This window comes from Gossypium hirsutum, chromosome A01 (assembly GCF_007990345.1).
Source record: "Gossypium hirsutum isolate 1008001.06 chromosome A01, Gossypium_hirsutum_v2.1, whole genome shotgun sequence".
NCBI classification, from domain to species: Eukaryota; Viridiplantae; Streptophyta; class Magnoliopsida; order Malvales; family Malvaceae; genus Gossypium; species Gossypium hirsutum.
Window position 1 is genome coordinate 108,308,046 of NC_053424.1, and position 18,689 is coordinate 108,326,734.

The 18,689-nt window shown below is 31.7% G+C and overlaps 1 protein-coding gene and 1 non-coding gene across 2 annotated transcripts; both read left to right on the forward strand.

Annotated features, from left to right (window-relative positions):
• The first annotated feature begins 1,090 nt into the window (after positions 1-1,090).
• LOC107918466 (expansin-like A2) lies at positions 1,091-2,574 on the forward strand. Its single transcript, XM_016848038.2, has 5 exons — positions 1,091-1,280; positions 1,378-1,487; positions 1,565-1,743; positions 1,959-2,091; positions 2,186-2,574. The coding sequence occupies exons 1-5, from the start codon at positions 1,115-1,117 to the stop codon at positions 2,429-2,431; spliced, it is 834 nt and encodes a 277-aa protein (XP_016703527.2). The 5' UTR covers positions 1,091-1,114; the 3' UTR covers positions 2,432-2,574.
• Positions 2,575-9,206: 6,632 nt separating this feature from the next.
• LOC121208059 (small nucleolar RNA R71) lies at positions 9,207-9,313 on the forward strand. Its single transcript, XR_005903080.1, has one exon. It is a non-coding gene; the product is annotated as a small nucleolar RNA R71 (small nucleolar RNA).
• The last annotated feature ends 9,376 nt before the right edge of the window (positions 9,314-18,689 follow it).

The window sequence follows — 18,689 nt, forward strand, 5'->3', positions numbered from 1 at the left end:
CAACTTATGATGCCAAAGTTTTACGTTTAATTTGAGATTAATGGACGGTTAAAGGTACTCAGTGGATCCAACTCATAATTTCTAGTGTGAGCAATGATCCTCGCAGGGGGAATTTTGGGACATTGAATTTACCCAAAGTTGTTTTTGATTTCATTCTTTTTAGAAAAAAAAATGACACTCAAAAACATGACTTAGGATCTTGTAATTATATTGGAAAAATAACATTACTACAATGTGTAAAAAAAATTAAGGTTGATTCTGAAAAAGATAAATAGAAATATAATTGCATATAGTCATTTGTACAGCTAAAGAAGCTCTCTTTTGGTTGTAGCCCACACCATAGCTGTTCAAGTTTTGGCAATATGCTTTGCTTAGAATTTGTTCTATATGTTTCCACTAATTAACAAGCAATCTTGATCACCTTCATCCATTTTCCCTTTTCACTTAATAGTTTCTTTGGGTCCATAATTGAGACAAATCTCACCAAATTTCAAGGGTGGATCAACTGCCATCCCAGAATTCTCCTTTCTAATTAGTAGTACGTACTTACTATTTTTTACAAAAGACTAAACTATCTATAACCTTCCCATCTTTTATTAGATTTTTATTTTTCACTTGCACACGTGGCAACCTATTAAAATAAACATGAAATTATTTATATTGAAGTTGACTTATTATTTATTTTGTTTTAATAGACTAATCAAGACAAAATCTGAAAATGCAAAAACATGGGGAACGGAAAGTGAGTTGAAGGTTCCCCTAAAAGTGCCAAAACTTTGCACCCCTAACCCAACTTTCACTAGCAAATCTATCAATCCCACTGTCAAAAGAAAAGCTCTTCTGTTTTAATGTCCTCATTTCTTTCGGGCACAGCTGTGAGAGCATAGGCAAAAGGGTCGGTGACAAAGTCCATTATCCCCTTTTGTTTTGTCTCTCCGCGTTTTAGACAAATGCCTGTCGCTTTCCTTACAGTGTAAGCCTTGTAGAGACATAGCAAACAGTATTCTAATGAGAATAGGGTTGCTCTAAAAAGCATAAAACTCGATCCAAACATTTATGTTAATGCTGACCTGTACTCCACTCCACACACAAAACACTTGCTATAAATAAACTGATGACCCATCACTTTGCTTCTCACTTCCATTTCTCTCTACTCAACTCCACGCAAATGGCCCTCTTTCTTTGCGTCTTATTCCTTCTCCTTTCCTCTGCTTCTGCTTGTGATCGCTGCCTGCACCAGTCCAAGGCTGCTTATTTCTCCAAAGCCTCTGCTCTTTCAGGTTTAGCCGCAATTTGTTTCCTTTTTTTCTATCAATTTCATTAATACCCAGAGTTGTTTTAGTGGGTGACCTTTGTTTTGTGGGTTTGATATTGCAGCGGGAGCTTGTGGATACGGTTCCTTGGCTTTAGGTTTAAGTGGTGGACACCTTGCTGCTGGTGTTTCTTCTCTTTACAAAGATGGAGCCGGTTGCGGTGCCTGCTTCCAGGTTTGTATAATTCAGTTTTTATTCTTTTTTTCTTATGATGGAAGTTTGAGTTTTGATTTTTCTTCATATTTTGGTAGATAAGGTGCAAGAATTCAACTCTGTGCAGCAGTGAAGGGACTAGGATCACACTAACTGATCTCAATCATAATAATGAAACGGAATTTGTTCTTAGCAGCAGAGCATTCATGGCGATGGCTAACAAAGGCATCGGCCGAGACATTTTGAAACTTGGGATTGTCGACGTGGAATATAAAAGGTAAACATGAATTAAAAACATTTCTTCATCTAATGGTTTTGTTACAACCACCACACAGAAAACTCGAGTCACCTATGGGGCAGCAGCCCAGCAGGCACATTAATGCCTATAACGTTCTAATATGTTTTTTTATTACATCCCTTTTTCCTATGTAAATTATTAACTTTGATTGACATCAATATTATAACTACTGAAACATTGTTTATGTGAAACAGGATACCTTGTGAATACAAAAACCAGAACTTAGCTGTTAGAGTTGAAGAATCAAGCCAAAAACCAAATTACTTGGCAATTAAATTGATGTACCAGGGTGGTCAGACTGAAGTAGTAGCCATGGATGTAGCTCAGGTAAGTTTATTTAGTTCAAGAGTGTTTAAACTTAAAAAAAAAAGAATAAAAAAAAGAAAAGTGGGCTAAAACTATTAGCTTTATATCATTCCAGGTTGGGTCTGCAAACTGGAACTTCATGAGCAGGAACCATGGGGCAGTATGGGACACAAGCAGAGTCCCAAATGGAGCCCTGCAATTCAGATTTGTGGTGACATCTGGGTTTGATGGGAAGTGGATTTGGGCAAAAAGTGTGCTTCCAGCTGAGTGGAAAACAGGAGTTATTTATGATTCTGGAGTTCAAATCACTGACATTGCAAAAGAAGGTTGCTCTCCTTGTGATGACAGCCACTGGAGATGAGATCTTAGTTTGCCAATTACACATATAGTGAATTTGAATGTTTTAGAAGATTAAAGAAAATGGATATATAGATAGATTTTCCTTTTCTCTGTAATTCAACAAGTCTAATATTTTTTCCATCATAATAAAATTCTGCTACACAATCAATGGTGTTCATATTCTACTTATTTTCTTTTAAAACCTGTTATTGTAACTTATTTGCACTTTTTTTTTGTTCCACTTCAATTACATTTATTATTATAGCAAAAAAAATATAAATTTTTATCAAAAGAAAAGAAGAAGCCACATATATGGGCCTAAAAGTAGTTGTTCAGGCAGTAGCATGAGAATTTGCTAAATCTTCTATTGGGCCACAATTTGGAAACTAGGCTCATTCTAATTCTACGGGAAAAGCTCAAATGGGATCCCAAACCAAAATAAATACCAATACATAGAAGGAAGCCCCTTGTTCACCATTTTTTTACCTTATAAGGTAAGTGGTTAATTTTCAGTTCTTGTCGGATTTGATATTTGACTAAATTTAATCTTCAAATAGTTTTTATTATCCTCAATTATTTTGGTTAAAATGAAAATGTTAATATACTTTTTTTTTCTTAAAAGCACATTTCTAACACTAAAAATAAATATTATCTTGACATGATGAGTTAAATGAATAATTTAATAAATATCTTTTTGAATTGACTTTTGAGGATGTTGGGTAGTTGGATTAATGAATGCTATCAATACATTTAACCCCACCTCGACAAAAGACTAGCTCAATTAGTTGAATAAACATGCAGTGTTTATTCTAGATTTTTGGAAATCATAAGTTTGAGTAAATTCTCATATTTACTACCTGTTTTTTTTACTTTGTACAGAGAAAATAGAATGCTTATAGATCCAACCAACTTCGATTTCAAAAAGCCTGACAATACCCTAAACCAATGACCCAAATCAAAATTTCGGATATTAAATTTTATTTGTTCTATTGTCTCATGCAATGATAGCCCATTTCTTTAAAGGTTATCTTTTTTTATTCGAAATATTCTAAATTTATGTATTTTTTGGTTGGATATAAATGTATTATTCATAAATTTAAAATGTAATTTTTGTATTATTACTTTTAGTAATTTAATTTTCTATTTTTAAAATTTTAAAATTTAAGTTCAATTGTTATTACTGTTAATTTTTTTGTTAAATTTATTGATATGATATTTTAAAATTAAAAAAGAAATACTCACTTGATACTAATGTAATTAAAAATATGACGTTGTAATAAACTTGAATATAAAAAAAATAATTTTAATAATATTAACAATTGGATATAAATTTTAAAATGTTAAAAAGTTAAAAGGACAAATTTTTAAAAATAAAAATTAAAAAACTAAATTTTAAATTTTTAAAAAAATACAAAAATTGATCACATATTTTAATGGAAATGTTAATATGTTTATGTATGTGATAGTCATGTCATATTTCAATTATTTTATCATTTTGTGATTGTGTGTTTTCTATTTAGTTCAAATTTTGTGCAATTAGTCATAGTTATTTGATTTTAAGTTTAAATTTATTTAGCTTTCGACATAGTAATTATATTCCTTTCTCGAATTTGTAATGATAAAAAATTTTAAATTTATTTACTTACTAAGCTTTCTTCTAAATTAGTGTAGAATTAACTAAAACTATAAAACACCCTTAATAAAATATTCACATACTAAATTTTTAAAAACAAATCTAATTTTTTTGGAATAAAAAGTAATTCAAATTCTAAAAATCTAAATGATACATGAGACACCCACATATATTACATAATATAACTAACTTCAATAAAACTTAACAATGAAATGCAATTCATGCATCAATATTAAATCACAAATTTGGCTTCTTCTTTTTTTAGTAAACAGATTGCTTCTAATAGCATAACTAGTTACATATCAACATTATTAATCAAGTATATTAGTCATGTTTTCATATTATGAGCAATATCACTTTATTAATGAAATCACATATTGATGAGCATCGAAATCACTAAAAATAATTCTTACATTAAAATAACTCTAAATAGTAGTAAAGAGTGGTAGTAGGGTTGAGTCCACAATGATTGGTATTATAATCAACTTTCGCGTTTTAATTTGTGATCAGAATTTTTGTCATGTCGATAATTGTCGCAATAGTCGTGTCCACGACTCCAAATGGACTTGTTGAAAAATAAACAAATAAATTAAGGGAGTTTTGAAATGTTTAGAAATTAAATAATTGAAACAGCATAAATAAATAATTAAATAAATTGGAAATAAAATTAAATTAGGAAATAAATTTGAATTTTGTAAACAAAGATAATAAGCTTTAACCCTAGACTCAGCGGATTCTGGATTTTGAATCGATCATCGAAAATTAATTTTTCTCCTTCAAACAATAAGCTGCTTATAGTAGTTAAGAATGTCCTAACCGCCAAATCTTCTTTTCGTAGCTGCTCTGGGTACGACCTGCAAGCCAACCCTTACCAATTATCTAATTGAGATACACGCGTTCCCGATTCAATATTCCGGTAGCCTTGCGTTTTGAAGAACCCAACTCGGATTAATGGCCTTAACCACATAGGTTGTTTAAACCCGATCACTTTTCCCTTGATTTGTTCTCAGAGATCTGAATACTCACAGCCAACTCGTTTCCCCAACTATTTGCAAACACGACTCCAATCCAACGCGCTTTTTGATTTGAAATCGAGTTAACTTTGTCAATCCCGATACTTAGGAAAATAGTGATTGGAAGGATTTTTAATACGGATACATATTTCACGATTCTTGACTGAAAAGAATACCAGCCTAAAGCTAAGTTAGGATTTAGTGAAACATGGATTTAATCATGCTTTGCTTGGCTATGTAGTGGATTTGAATGAAAATGGTGAAAGTTGAGAAGGGAAGGAATTTGGAAAGCAATTAAACAAATTTTGCAAAAACAAGAAAATGGAAATGGGAGTAGCAGTATACTACTGATACATCAACTTGGAAGGAAAGGAATAATTCTTATTTAATTCCAAGTGAAATCAAGTGTCTTTTCCAAACTACCATAAATGCCCTATATATACACATATAACTTACTAAATTTAGCCTAACTACCCACTACATAATTAAAATTAAATAAAAAATAAAATTAGATTTTCTTCTAATTTTAGCTTTTACAAAGTCAAAAGAAATCTGAGAGTCCTTGGCTATTTCCACGTTTCTGATTTGGCCCCACTTTATTGACTGTGTTGCAAATTGGTCTTTTTCTGCTCATTTTTAACTTGTAGCATCCCAATTACATTCCTAACAATATTAAAACATAAAATCATTAATTTAACAAAGATCAATTCAAGAATTAACCAATTTAAACACAAAAAATCATGTAAATTTAACATGTTATCATATATAAATTATCAAACATATACTATTTCATTTCCAATTCAAATTTAAGTTTCCATTTCCATTTAATTGAATATCGCTTGATGGAAATATAGTAAAACAGACCCAGAAATATGAGTGAATAAGTTGCTCACATAAGCTGACTTTATAACAGGGTTACTCACACAAATTGACAATATATCGAGGTTACTCATCCGGGATAAACCTACAATACATATAATCTGATAATCTGCAACAAATGTTAAACCTTGTTATCACATGTAAAATCTTCATTTTATCACGTGTATAACCCTATTGGAACGTAAAACATTTCCAAAACTTATACTAAGTTCACACAAGCATCATTTCCACATATATATATCATTACAAATCATTATATCTTATCGTATAATTCATTTACATGTCATGTAATAAATCAATTTTCATATTAAAAGGTTCGATGAAGAGGAAGGATCGCGGTGGTAGGGGTGGGCTGGTCACGGTGGTTCGGTGAGGGGGAAAGATCGAGGTAAAAGGAGAAGTCATAGGAAAAGGGGGGTGTTCAGACGATGGTGACAAGGGAAGATGGAAAGGCTAGGGCACGGGGAAACAGAATGGGGGCGAGAGTGTTAGGACGACGGTTGCCAGAAAATGTGAAAAAGGGGAGAACGATTGCTAGGTTTATTTTTGGAAGGTTGAGAGGGAAGGCAAAATGAAAAAAAATTAATTTAGGGTTTGGGTTAAAAAGAGGACACGATCGTGTTTAGGCTCGTATGGGGCTTCCTCAATCCGTGTGTAATTTAAAATTTAAGCTCAGTCTTCACATGACCTCGGACACACATGTGTGTCCAAGCCGTGTGTGATATTCTTTTGTTTCTCCCATACTTGTGTGCGAGGTTGTGCGAGCATACGGTCTCACACACACCAGTATGACAAGCCATGTCTAGCACACAACCATGTCTATGGCCCGTGTAACTCATTGACTCGTAATTAAATTTAAAAATTAACTCCAATATTCATATGCCTTTGGACACGCCCGTGCGTCCAGGCCGTATGTGCCACACGACCATGTTACCAGGCTGTGTGGACCACCTCAGGCCATGTAATGATCAAAATTGGAAAAATTAAGGCCCAAGACTCACACGGCCATGTCGTCAGGCCGTGTGTGCCACACAGCCATATCTTCAAGCCATGTGACTCATTGTTGAACACCCATTATGCATACGGCCTGGGACACACCCGTGTATCCTGACAGTGTGGTTTGAAAAACATTTTTTAAAAAATAATTTAATTAATTTTAAGATTAACATGAAATAAAATAAAAAGAATTAACAAAATTTTAACACTCGGGTTACCTCTCGAGAAGCACATATTTAGAGTTTAAGCTCGACTTTACCTTGTATGCACACTATTACAATGGTTCTCGGAGCTGAAGCTCTACTTTCTCTTTATTAATTTTAATATCAAGATAAGGTTTGAGTCGAGTATTGTTTACCTTAAATGTGTTAAACTTAGAATGTGTTACCTCGACTGTACCGTATGAAAAGACATTCAGTACCATAAATGAGTTCGATCCGTTTGACTTGAGATTCGAAGGGGAAATTCATGGATTCGTTTTGTCTAGCAGTATTTTGTCCCCAACCATAAATTGGTTCGTCCTCATTATATGCGCATCATGGCGTCGCTTTGGATCTTCATCGTGTTCTTTAGGTTTCTCCTCAACATGCATTCATTATTCATCTAATTAATTGAGTTGCACCATTCGCTCTTCATATGTTGCTTAGTTTCTTTCACTTTGACTGAAACATGGCTCCAACACATTTTCACGTGGGATTTCCTACAAAGAATGTTGATCCACATGGTTATTAACATTAACATAGCATTTAAAATTATCTCACTCACTAGAGACTCTCACAAAATCACGTGCTTGAAGAGTAATCTTTTCATTACCTACACAAATCACAAGTTCACCCATACCAACATCAATAATAATCATCGCAGTGGATGAATAGGGTCAACTTAAGAACAAAGGTTACCTCACTATCCCCATTCATGTCTAACACAACAAAGTCAACAGGGAATATGAACTTATCAATTTTCACAAGTACATCATTAATAATACCTCTAGGATATCTAATAGTTCTATCTGCTAATTGAATACTCATCCTAGTACGTTTGAGTTTCCTAATACCAAGTTGTTTAAATAATTTGTAAGGCATAACATTAATACTAGCCCCTAAATTAGTCAAAGCATTATCAATATTTAAACTACCAATGAGACAAGGAATAGTAAAACTCCTTGGATTTTTAAGTTTGTTTGGTAGTTTATTTTGGAGAATGGTCGAGCACACTACATTAAGCTCCACAGTCGACGAGTTATCTAACTTCCTCTTGTTTGTTAAAAACTTTTTTAAGAATTTGACATAATTTGACATCTATTAAAGAACTTCAACAAACGGTTAGTTAATGTGTAATTTTGTAAGAAGCTTAAGAAATTTACCATGTTTTTCGTTCGTGTGGTCTTTCTTCGATGCGTTAGGATATGACACTCGATGTTTGTATTCTCTGACAACCGGCTTTTACTTTTTCTTACCTTCCTCAACCTCATTATTGTTCACCATAATTTCTTACCTTAGTTCTTGTTCAGGTTCAACTAACCCTTGCGCGTTTCAAACAGTAATTGCGTGAAGCTGCTCATTTGGGTTAGTTTCAGTATTGCTAGGCAAGCTAACTTATGGTCTTTCTGAAATTAATTTAGCAAGCTGTCCTATCTGGTTTTCAAGTCCTTGAATTGATGCTTGCTAATTTTTGAATGCTGCCTTAGTGTTCTGGAAACGCGTTTTTGACACCAAGATAAATTTTGACAACATCTCTTCAAGGTTCGATTTCTTCTCTTACTAATAAGGTTGTTGAAAGCCCGAAGAGGGTTGTGTTTTTTTATTTCCTTGACCACTCCAAGAAAAATTGGGATGGTTCTTCTAACCTGCATTATAGTTATTACTATAAGGGTTATTTTAAGGTCTAAAATTATTACCCATATAATTGACTTGTTCATTCTCTGTGCTAGGTTCGAAGGGTAAACATTATAATTATTCATTCCACCTCGATTTGTATTGCATTGCATCACTGGATTCACCTATATAGAAAAATATAAACCATCAATTTTCTTATTTAGTGCTTCTACTTGGGTTGATAACACAGTGACAACATCTAAATTAAAAACACCGACTACTTTTATCAGTTTCGTCTTCATGACTTACCGTTAATAATTATACAGTGTCATCTCCTCTATAAACTCATAAGCTACCTCGGGTGTTTTTTTGTTCAGTGTCCCACCAGCTGCTGCATCAAGTAACTACCTAGTCGAGGGATTCAAACCATTGTAGAAGGTCTGAACTTATAACTACAAAGGCAACCCATGATGATGGCACATTCTCAATAAATCCTTATATCTCTCTCATGCATCATATAGTGTCTCTAAATCGATCTGGGTAAAGGAAGAAATATCATTCCTCAACTTAGTTATTTAGTTGGTGAAAAATACTTCAGAAGAAACTTCTCAGTCATTTGAGCTCATGTAGTGACGAAACCTTGTGGTAAAAAGTTTAACCACTATTTTACCTTGTTCCTCAACGAGAATGGGAACAACTAGAAGTGAATGGCGTTGTTAATCTTGAAAGTGTCGTAAATTTATAGGAACTTAGCCAAATGAGTATTAGGGTCTTCATCTTGCAAATCATCGAACTGAACATCTGAATTATGTTTGGCTTCAATTTGAAATTGTTAGCAACAATAGTTGATCTCACAATACTCGATTCAGCCTCAATCAGAGTGGGCTTGGCATAATCATACATAGTACGAGGAATAGAGTTTGCAAAGGGTAGCTGAATATTCTGATTATCTCTTATCTTCTTAGTAATATTGTTATCTTCTTGTTCGTCTATTATATTCTATCGACTTTTCCTTACTTCTTTAATCTCTCTGTGATTTTTGCGAGTAGTATTTTCAATCTCACTATCAAAAAGCAATGGTCTCTACGGGTTTCCTCCAGACATAAACTAAAAGAACCTACCAGAAGCAAACAAAAGTAAAATTAAAATGTAAAAATTAAATGAAAACAAAACTATAAAAATAAAATGAAATAAAATAAAATTGACTAAGTTAATAGAAATAGAGTATTCCTAATATTTCAGTCCCTGGTAACAACGCCAAAAACTTGATGTGTTTTCACGTTACTAATTAAAAATACGACAAATGAAAACACACCTATTGATAAATAGTATAGCTACGGTGAGTAAATATATCGTATCCACGAGGATTAAAAGTATTAGTAATTACTATTTTCCTATTATTTAACTGGCAATTTGGAGTGATTGATTTAAAATAAGATTTACTAAATTAATTTAACTAAAGAACTCAACAGAGAATGAATCAGAAAAATAATCGAATAATAACTAATGAGAGAAACAAAACCTATGAAAGAATCCACTAAACTTTATCCATTATTATGAATCTGAATTAAACGATTTATTCACTTAGTATCTTGATTAGTAGAAATCCCTAAATTATGCTAATATCTCTTTCGAGAGTAAGAGCAACTGACTATAGGTTAATTAATTGAAATTTCTTTCTAGTTAAAACCCATATCATCGCATTAACTAGATCTATGGATTCTCTTATTAAATTTGAATCTAATCTGGTAGATTTATGTCGTCCTATTTCTGGGATTGCATGCAACTCCACTCAATTATGCTAGATCTAATCTTAAACATAAACTTTTACTCCTCTGATTTAAGCACATTAAACATGAATTAATATCTCAGAAATATTAAAACAAGAGATAAACATACACAACTGAGAACAATAATCAAGTATTTATTGTGTGAAATAGAAATCAAATAATAGAATTTCATCATAGGGTTCATCTTCCCTAGATATATAGGGAATTAGTTCATGATTGTGAAAAAAAACATCTCAAAGTCAAAATAACCAAAAGAAATAAAGAAACTCATAAAAACTTCAAAAGAAATTAAAAGGTCTTCAATCTTGATGAAAATATGCTTCAGAGTTGGCCCCAATGGTGTTCTTCGAGTTATTTTCTTCAATATTCTCTGATGGCTCCCTATTCTCTTCTTTTATTTGGTACTTATAAATTATAGAACAACCAAAAAGCCTAAAAATTGCATTTTTCTATGTGTTTGGAATGCGAATTGCAAAATCGACATGGTTTAGCACATGGTCATATGTTTAGCCCCTGTGGGAAGGTTAAGCCTATGTGGCTTCTGAAATTTGTTCTATTTGTTTGATTTTCACTCATTTTTTGCTCCTTTCGCTCCCTAATGCTCTCATAAGTATAGAAACATGAATTCAAAAGATTAGGATCATAAAATTCATCAATTCACATAAATAATCATCCATAAACGCACCAAGAACAAGATTAAAATATATTACTTTTATCAATTATCAGTTAGTCTAAGTTGCTTCGACAACGAAATGTGACATCACACATTCAAATCCAATGACCGGGTCAGGTTGGGGTGTTACAAATAAACATAATTATTTAATATATATCTACCTGAATAATTATCAGTCTTTGTTATTAACCACGCAACATAAGTTTTAGTAATAAGAGACATAACTTATTGCTATGAAGAATGACAACTCTTGGTTAATAACCAAATGACATAACATTTGGATCACTTGCAACATGTCAATTATATGTTTTAGAATGTTATAAATATTTTGTGAATATTTCAACAATAGTCAGAAGGACATGAATTTAAACACGTTTAAACACATTCTTTTTCTTCAATTTAAATATTAGATAGGGATTCTGTAGAGGATTCTTCAGTGGAGAAAGAAAGCATTGCAAACAAGTGAACCAGATGTACCAGAAGAAGACAGAGAAGAAGATTGGAGCAAATCTGGGAAGATTGAGTGCAACGGCAAATGGTTGTTGGTAGACCTATCCAAAGGTTAGGTAGCCTATCTGACCCAAGTCTTGGACAAGGATTTTTGCACCTCAGACCGGCCTGGCCTGACTCAAACTTAATTTAAATAATATTTTATTATTATTATTTAAATTTAATTATATAAATATATAAATTAAAAAGTAAAAATATATTTTTAATAATTTATTAATTTTGAATAGTGAAATGTACTTTCTGGATAGGCTGGTTTGGCCTGAAAATGGGCTTGAATTTTAATTTTTTTGGAACTGGGCCTCGACTCGATTAGGTCCAATCCATGGACAACTCTAGTAGTTGGTATGGTGAAGAAATAGAAACGTGACTGATGATAAAGCTTAATTAAGAAACAAAATGAAAGGATTCTAGAGAGAGCTTTAATAGTCCAAAAAAAAAAAAGCTAAAAAGTCTTCCACTAGTTGTAAAGGGCTCTTCTTTATAGTGTTTCAAGATTGTAAATTGCAAGCTTGTCAAATAATGGGAGTAATGAAATGAATTTTCAGCTATAATGTCATTAATGATTAAGAGGGGATTTGTAACACCCCTATAACCCGTATCCATTGCCAGAGTGGGTTATGAAGAGTTACTAATCCAAAACTTATCATTTGTACATTCAAATTTACATAAGTTCATTTGAAATTATATGCATAGCCAAACACAATCAAAGATAGAAATTCAAACTTATATCGACATTCAAAAGTTGTCATATTCACATGGCTTATATACAAAGACATCTCAAAATATCATTCATTTAAGTCTATTCTATACATGCCATACTAGCTCCAAAATATAGTAGCACCAAAATGATAGATAGTGTGACGAGTTGCTGACGATCCCCTCCTCGAGCAGGTAACTGGAATCAACAATCTATAAAACAGAGAAACGTAATAAACGGAGTAAGCTTTCATAAGCTTAGTAAGTTTTAAGCAGTGCAAACAAATAAACTCAATCATACATTAATTATTCAATTTCTCAAGAGGCCATTTTTTAGGTATATTGTCATTTGGCCGAATATACACATGAGCATAATGTACATTTAGCATTATTATTTCACTTAAACTAAATGCATATATCATAAATAAGTCAAATGCTTTCACATACTTTCACATCTTAACAAAGTGTATCAAGATCATAGATATAACTATAACATTTATTCACTTAGGTATCACATTATACACTTATGATTCAATTCCAATCAAACTCACGTATAAATACATAATACGTACCTGGCCAACTTAACATATTGAAGATATTTATTTGTCATTCTAAACACGAGGTATCTTAGTCTTAGACTTTTATCAAATCACCATCATTTAGTCTGCTAGGTTTTAAACCCGAGTTCATTCACCGGCATTTCGCCTGCTAGGCTAAAAGCCCGATATCATTTCACCAGCATTATAGCCTACTAGGCTCAAAAGCCCGAATAGTATCTCACCGGCATTATAGCCTGCTAGGCTCAAAGGCCCGAATAATACTGTGCGATATTCAAATCAACAAGTTTCATATAACACAATCACACCGAATTGGGTACAAGCATTATTCGAATATATCATCCTACATTTTATTCACTTTTATCTCATTTCATCACTCACATCTAATATTTGATAGTTTACACGTAACATCTTACTCATATTCATCTAACACTATCATTTGATCATGAAAGCATATCACAATTTAGTTACATTACAATTGCCATTCAGCCATATACATAGATGACAAGTAATACTTAATTCTCATAATCTGTCATGTCATTATCGAATATTATATATTTAACTACTTAAAACTTACCTCGAATATTTTCGAACAGTCTCGGTTCGGCTATTCAACTATTTTTGTTTTTCCCCTGTCCAACCTTGGTTCTCTATGCTCTTGAGCTAATTCAAACAGAATTTAATTTATTAAAATCTCATCATGCTAGCTTATGGCCGAATATGACAAGAAATTGAATAGGTCTTATAGCTATTTTTAGCTAAAATAAAAAATTGGTCATACACATTTTTAATCACATTAAGCAATTTACCTTAACACATAACCCACATAGCCAAAGTACATATAACCCTAATGACCGAATAATTTGAATATGTATAACATCAAAGTTCCTATGATTTAACCCTTAAACTTCATAGCGGAATATTCATTGTATATCTAGCTCACATACACAAACACAAAACTTATATGGCTAGTATATAATTTGATAAATAATCAAACATACAACCTAATATATAAGATGACATGTTCGAATATGCTATTATAATTTAGATTCATATTGCGTTCTTACCATAGATTTCCAGAGCTACACTTAACAATTGCATTTATTCCTAAATAATAGACTAAAACTATCATGGAACATTTTCCTAACTCATTACCTTGCGTATCCGAATTTCATTAATATATATACATACACATCCAAATATTATATCATGGAACAAGTGCCGAATTACAAATTGTAATAAAATCAAAACTTAAATCTTACCATGATATAAATATATTAAAATATTTTTTATTTATTTATCAAATTCGGATACAACAAAATAACCTTAGGCATCAAATTTCCTTACAACACATTGACTAATACAACAACCTAATATACTTATACTTTTATCCATGCATATCATAACCGAACCAGCCATACAAATTCAACCCAAAAACATTACCTTTCCCAAAACATATAATACCTATCTCAAACTTAATTTATAACTATCTAAATCATTTAAAACATCCAATAACAATTTTTTTTTCTTTAACTAAGCACATATTCAGCAATGACAATGGTAATTTATCAAACCTTAATTCAACTTATAATTGTGCATATCACATTCAACGCATCCACTCCATTCCATGATTTTAAAACACAAACATTACTCAAATATTATCCAAGTTCACATTTGGCAATTTCACAAATACACAAGTCGATTTTTCTATCATTCAAACCACCTATATGAACATTAAACTAGTTCAAACATCACCCATTCACAATTATTCATTAAAACATAAAGACAACAACCATTCCCTTTAACATCTTCCATAGCCGAATACTCATATCACCACAAAAATTTAAAATTTTGACATGGGCTAAGTAAGGGACTTAGCATCTAGCTTAAACTATGCTAAAATTTCAAAAATTAACATGAATTTCTTACCTTAATTCCAACTCAAAAGTGACCGAATGCTATCTCCCCTTTTCTTCTTCAAAATTCGGCTAAGCTAAGGAAGAAGATGAACCAAAAATATTTTGTTTTTTTTATTCATCTTTTCTTATTTTAATTAATTTTTTTTCATAATTTAAGCCATTACTATTATAATATTAATATATAATGCATATTTTTCTTATCAACATCATTATGGCCGGCCACTACAACTAAAGTGGGAAATTTGACATGCAAATCCACCTATTTACACCATAAATTATTTGGCCACTACAAAATTAACCTATCACATTTTTAAAAATTTTCACATAAGTTCTATTTAATAATTTCACTCACAAATGACAAAATCAAAGCATGAATGTGACAGCCCTAATTTGACCCTAGTTAGAAAGTGGTTTCGGGACCTCAAAACCGAGTCATAAAAATAATTAACTGTTAAATTCTGTGTTTATTATATGTGTAAATGCATGTGTGAAAGTGTCATGCTTTGATTTGGTCATTTATATGTGAAATTTATAAGATAGGACTCATGTGATAAAACTTGAAAGTGTGATAGGTAAATTTTAAAGTATCAAATAATGCATGAAATGATGACATGAGGGATTTGTATGTCAAATGGACCAATTTTGTTTAGTGGCTGGCCATAAATGATGGTTGATGTATGTTTTATTATATTATTATAATAAGTGATGACTTTATTTTTTTTAAAGAAATTAATTAGTAAAACAATAAAAGTTGAAAAAAAATAGATGTTCATCTTTCTTCTTGATTGCCGAATTTGGGAAAGAAAATATTGAAGAAATAAAAGGGGGAAGACTTTCGGTCATTTGAATGCTTAAGAAGGTTAGTATATTGTGTTAAAGTTGTGAAATTTTAGCTTGTTTTAGGTTAATTATCATTGTTCTTACTTAGCCCATGCTAAATTTTTAAATTTTGATGGATGGATGGAGCATTCGGCTATGGTTATTAAAGAAGGAATTTGATTATTTCCTTTAAGTTTTGATGAAGAATGTGTTGAGGAAAGAAATTGATCTTGCTAAAAATATGAATTTTTAATGCTCATATATGTAATAGCCGAAAATAAAAAAATGCTTGATGTCTTGAACAAATGTTGTTTCGATGTGTTGAATTGAGTAAATTAGATGTTTGAACACTTAAGGATTCGACATTGTTCATGATTTTTTTTAGAATGTGATTTTGAATGATATAAGTAATGTTATGCATAGGTTTCGGCTTTGATAAGTAAAAATATAATGGTGGCTTAAGTTGAATAACACTCGGTTAAGGATTATAAATGTTAGCTAATTCGGCATAAGAGTATAGGTGACAACTACTTTGTATTTGAAGTTTTGAAGAATAGGTAGGGTTTAATTAAGTGATGAAGGTTAAATTTTTTAAGTTTGGTTAAATTGGGCATTCGGCATTACTTATGACATCGGATATGAGTGTATGAAAGATTAAGTTTGAGTAGTTAAGTACATTAAAATAGTTGATGATTTGAGTACTACCTATGGTTGATTCGATTATGGTCTTTGCATGAGTAAAGTGTTATTATGTGCATATATGCTAAGGAATATTCAACTATGTCACAAATTTTATAAAATGAAATGATGTATATGGAATTATGATAGGAGATATATTTTGATTTTGTTACAAATTATAATCCAGCACTTACTCCATGATAAAATACATGAAATTAGAATATGCAAGGTAATAAGTTAGTAAAATGTTCCTTGATAGTTTAGTTTATTAATTGGGAATAAATGTGATTGTCGATTGTAGCCTAGTAATATGCTCGATTATGCATGAGTAGGGCATATGAATGATGTTTAAATAGCTAGTTTAGTAAGGTCATTTGTACCTTAAATATATGATATATATATGTATTAAATTAAATTGATTAATTGATAAGTAATTGAACAAAATTCATTTGTTTAAATTAAGCTCAAGAGCAAAGAGGAACTAATTCAGATAGGGGAAAGGAGAAAGCAATCGAGTAGCCTATCTGCAACTATTCAAAACATCCGAGGTAAGTTTTTTTTTGAGTAATGGAACTTAGCTTATGATTTGATAAAATCATGATATATAAGCTTAATATATAAATTGTAACCTAATGTTTCTACTTGAATTAAGTAGTGAGATAAATAATTTGTACATATGACTTGTATTCGAATGCTTATAGAGATCATGTTGATTATTGAAATGAAATTGAGTTCTTTGTATGTGGCTATTGAGCCAAAAGTTAAATTATTGATAAGCATGTTGTGCTTATGTTCTAGTAAGGTAAATGAAATGCTAATGTATTAAGATATATATATGTGCACGATATTTGAGGATTTTAACTGGGCTAAGACCCGCAGGCCTTGTGTGAGATTTATATCCGGGCTAAGTCCCGAAGGCATTCGTACTGATATTATATCCGGGCTAAGTCCCGAAGGCATTCTTGCTGACATTATATCCAGGTTAAGTCCCGAAGGCATTCGTGCTGGTATTATATCCGGGCTAAGTCCCGAAGGCATTCGTGCTGATATTATATCCGGGCAAAGTCCCGAAGGCATTCGTGCTAATGTTATATCCGGGCTAAGTTCCGAAGGCATTTGGGTTGGAAATGTGTGATCTTGCTGTAAAAATTCAAATAAATGGGCTCACAAACCTAATATGGTCAAGTATGTACCATATATATGTTATAAAATTGATTCGGTTTAAATTGTGATTATTCATTTGGATAGTGTTCTTTCGGCCATTGCATATGGTTGTATGAAGTATATATATAACTTATTTAGGATATATGAATTTTGATTCAAGTGAAAATATGTTAAGATTGTCTCTGAATATGTAAGTATATTGGTTGAAGTATTAAGTAACATGAACATGTGAATATGCTTATATGTATTTATTTAGCCTTGAAATTGGATAAGATGTATTCGGCTAAATAATGAAGTTGGTTGAATAAAAAGAAGTTATCTATGTGATATGAATTGTTGTTTAAGGAATAAATTAAAATGACAGGCATGAACAATAGTAGTATATTTAGACATGTTTATATTAGGTCAAAGAAAAGATGATAAGCATTATGAATGCTATGCCTTAATTTTTAATGATTTCATTACTTAAAACTTACTAAGCATATAAATGCTTACTATGTTGCTTTAATCCTCTGTTTTATAGATCTTGTTCGTTAGCTACGGTCTCGGGGATCCCAAAGTCGAAGTCGTCCACACTATCTAAGCCCATTCGGTACTCTAGTAGTTAAACTTCGATAATGGCATGTATAGGCTTGTCTTTTTGTTGTTAAATAAGTATATTTCTGATGATGTATATATGTATAGCCATGCGAAAATGGCTTGTTAAGTTACTATATGTATTCCATATAGTTAATGTGAATGTGTGTTTGATATTTGATTAATGTTTTCAATGTTTTGATGTGAATTGAACTTAAGAATGAATCAATATGCCCATTATCTTGAGATGACTCTTTTGTATATTGTATAATTGAAAAAAAAACAATTTGGAATTCGGTTTTATAAGTGTGACATCGGGAGTTATTCAAATATAGTTAAATGAAATTTCGTGCTTGTTTGGTAATACTTTTTAACCCTCCGGCGACGGGTATGGGTTAGGGGTGTTACAATGAAATTTTCACACATGCACTTTCACATATAGTAAGCACAGAATAAAACATCTAATTATTTTTGTGACTCAATTTTGTGGTCCCGAAACCACTTTTCGACTAGGGTCAAATTAGGGCTGCATAACTCTCCCCTCTTAAGGAATTTTCGTCCCC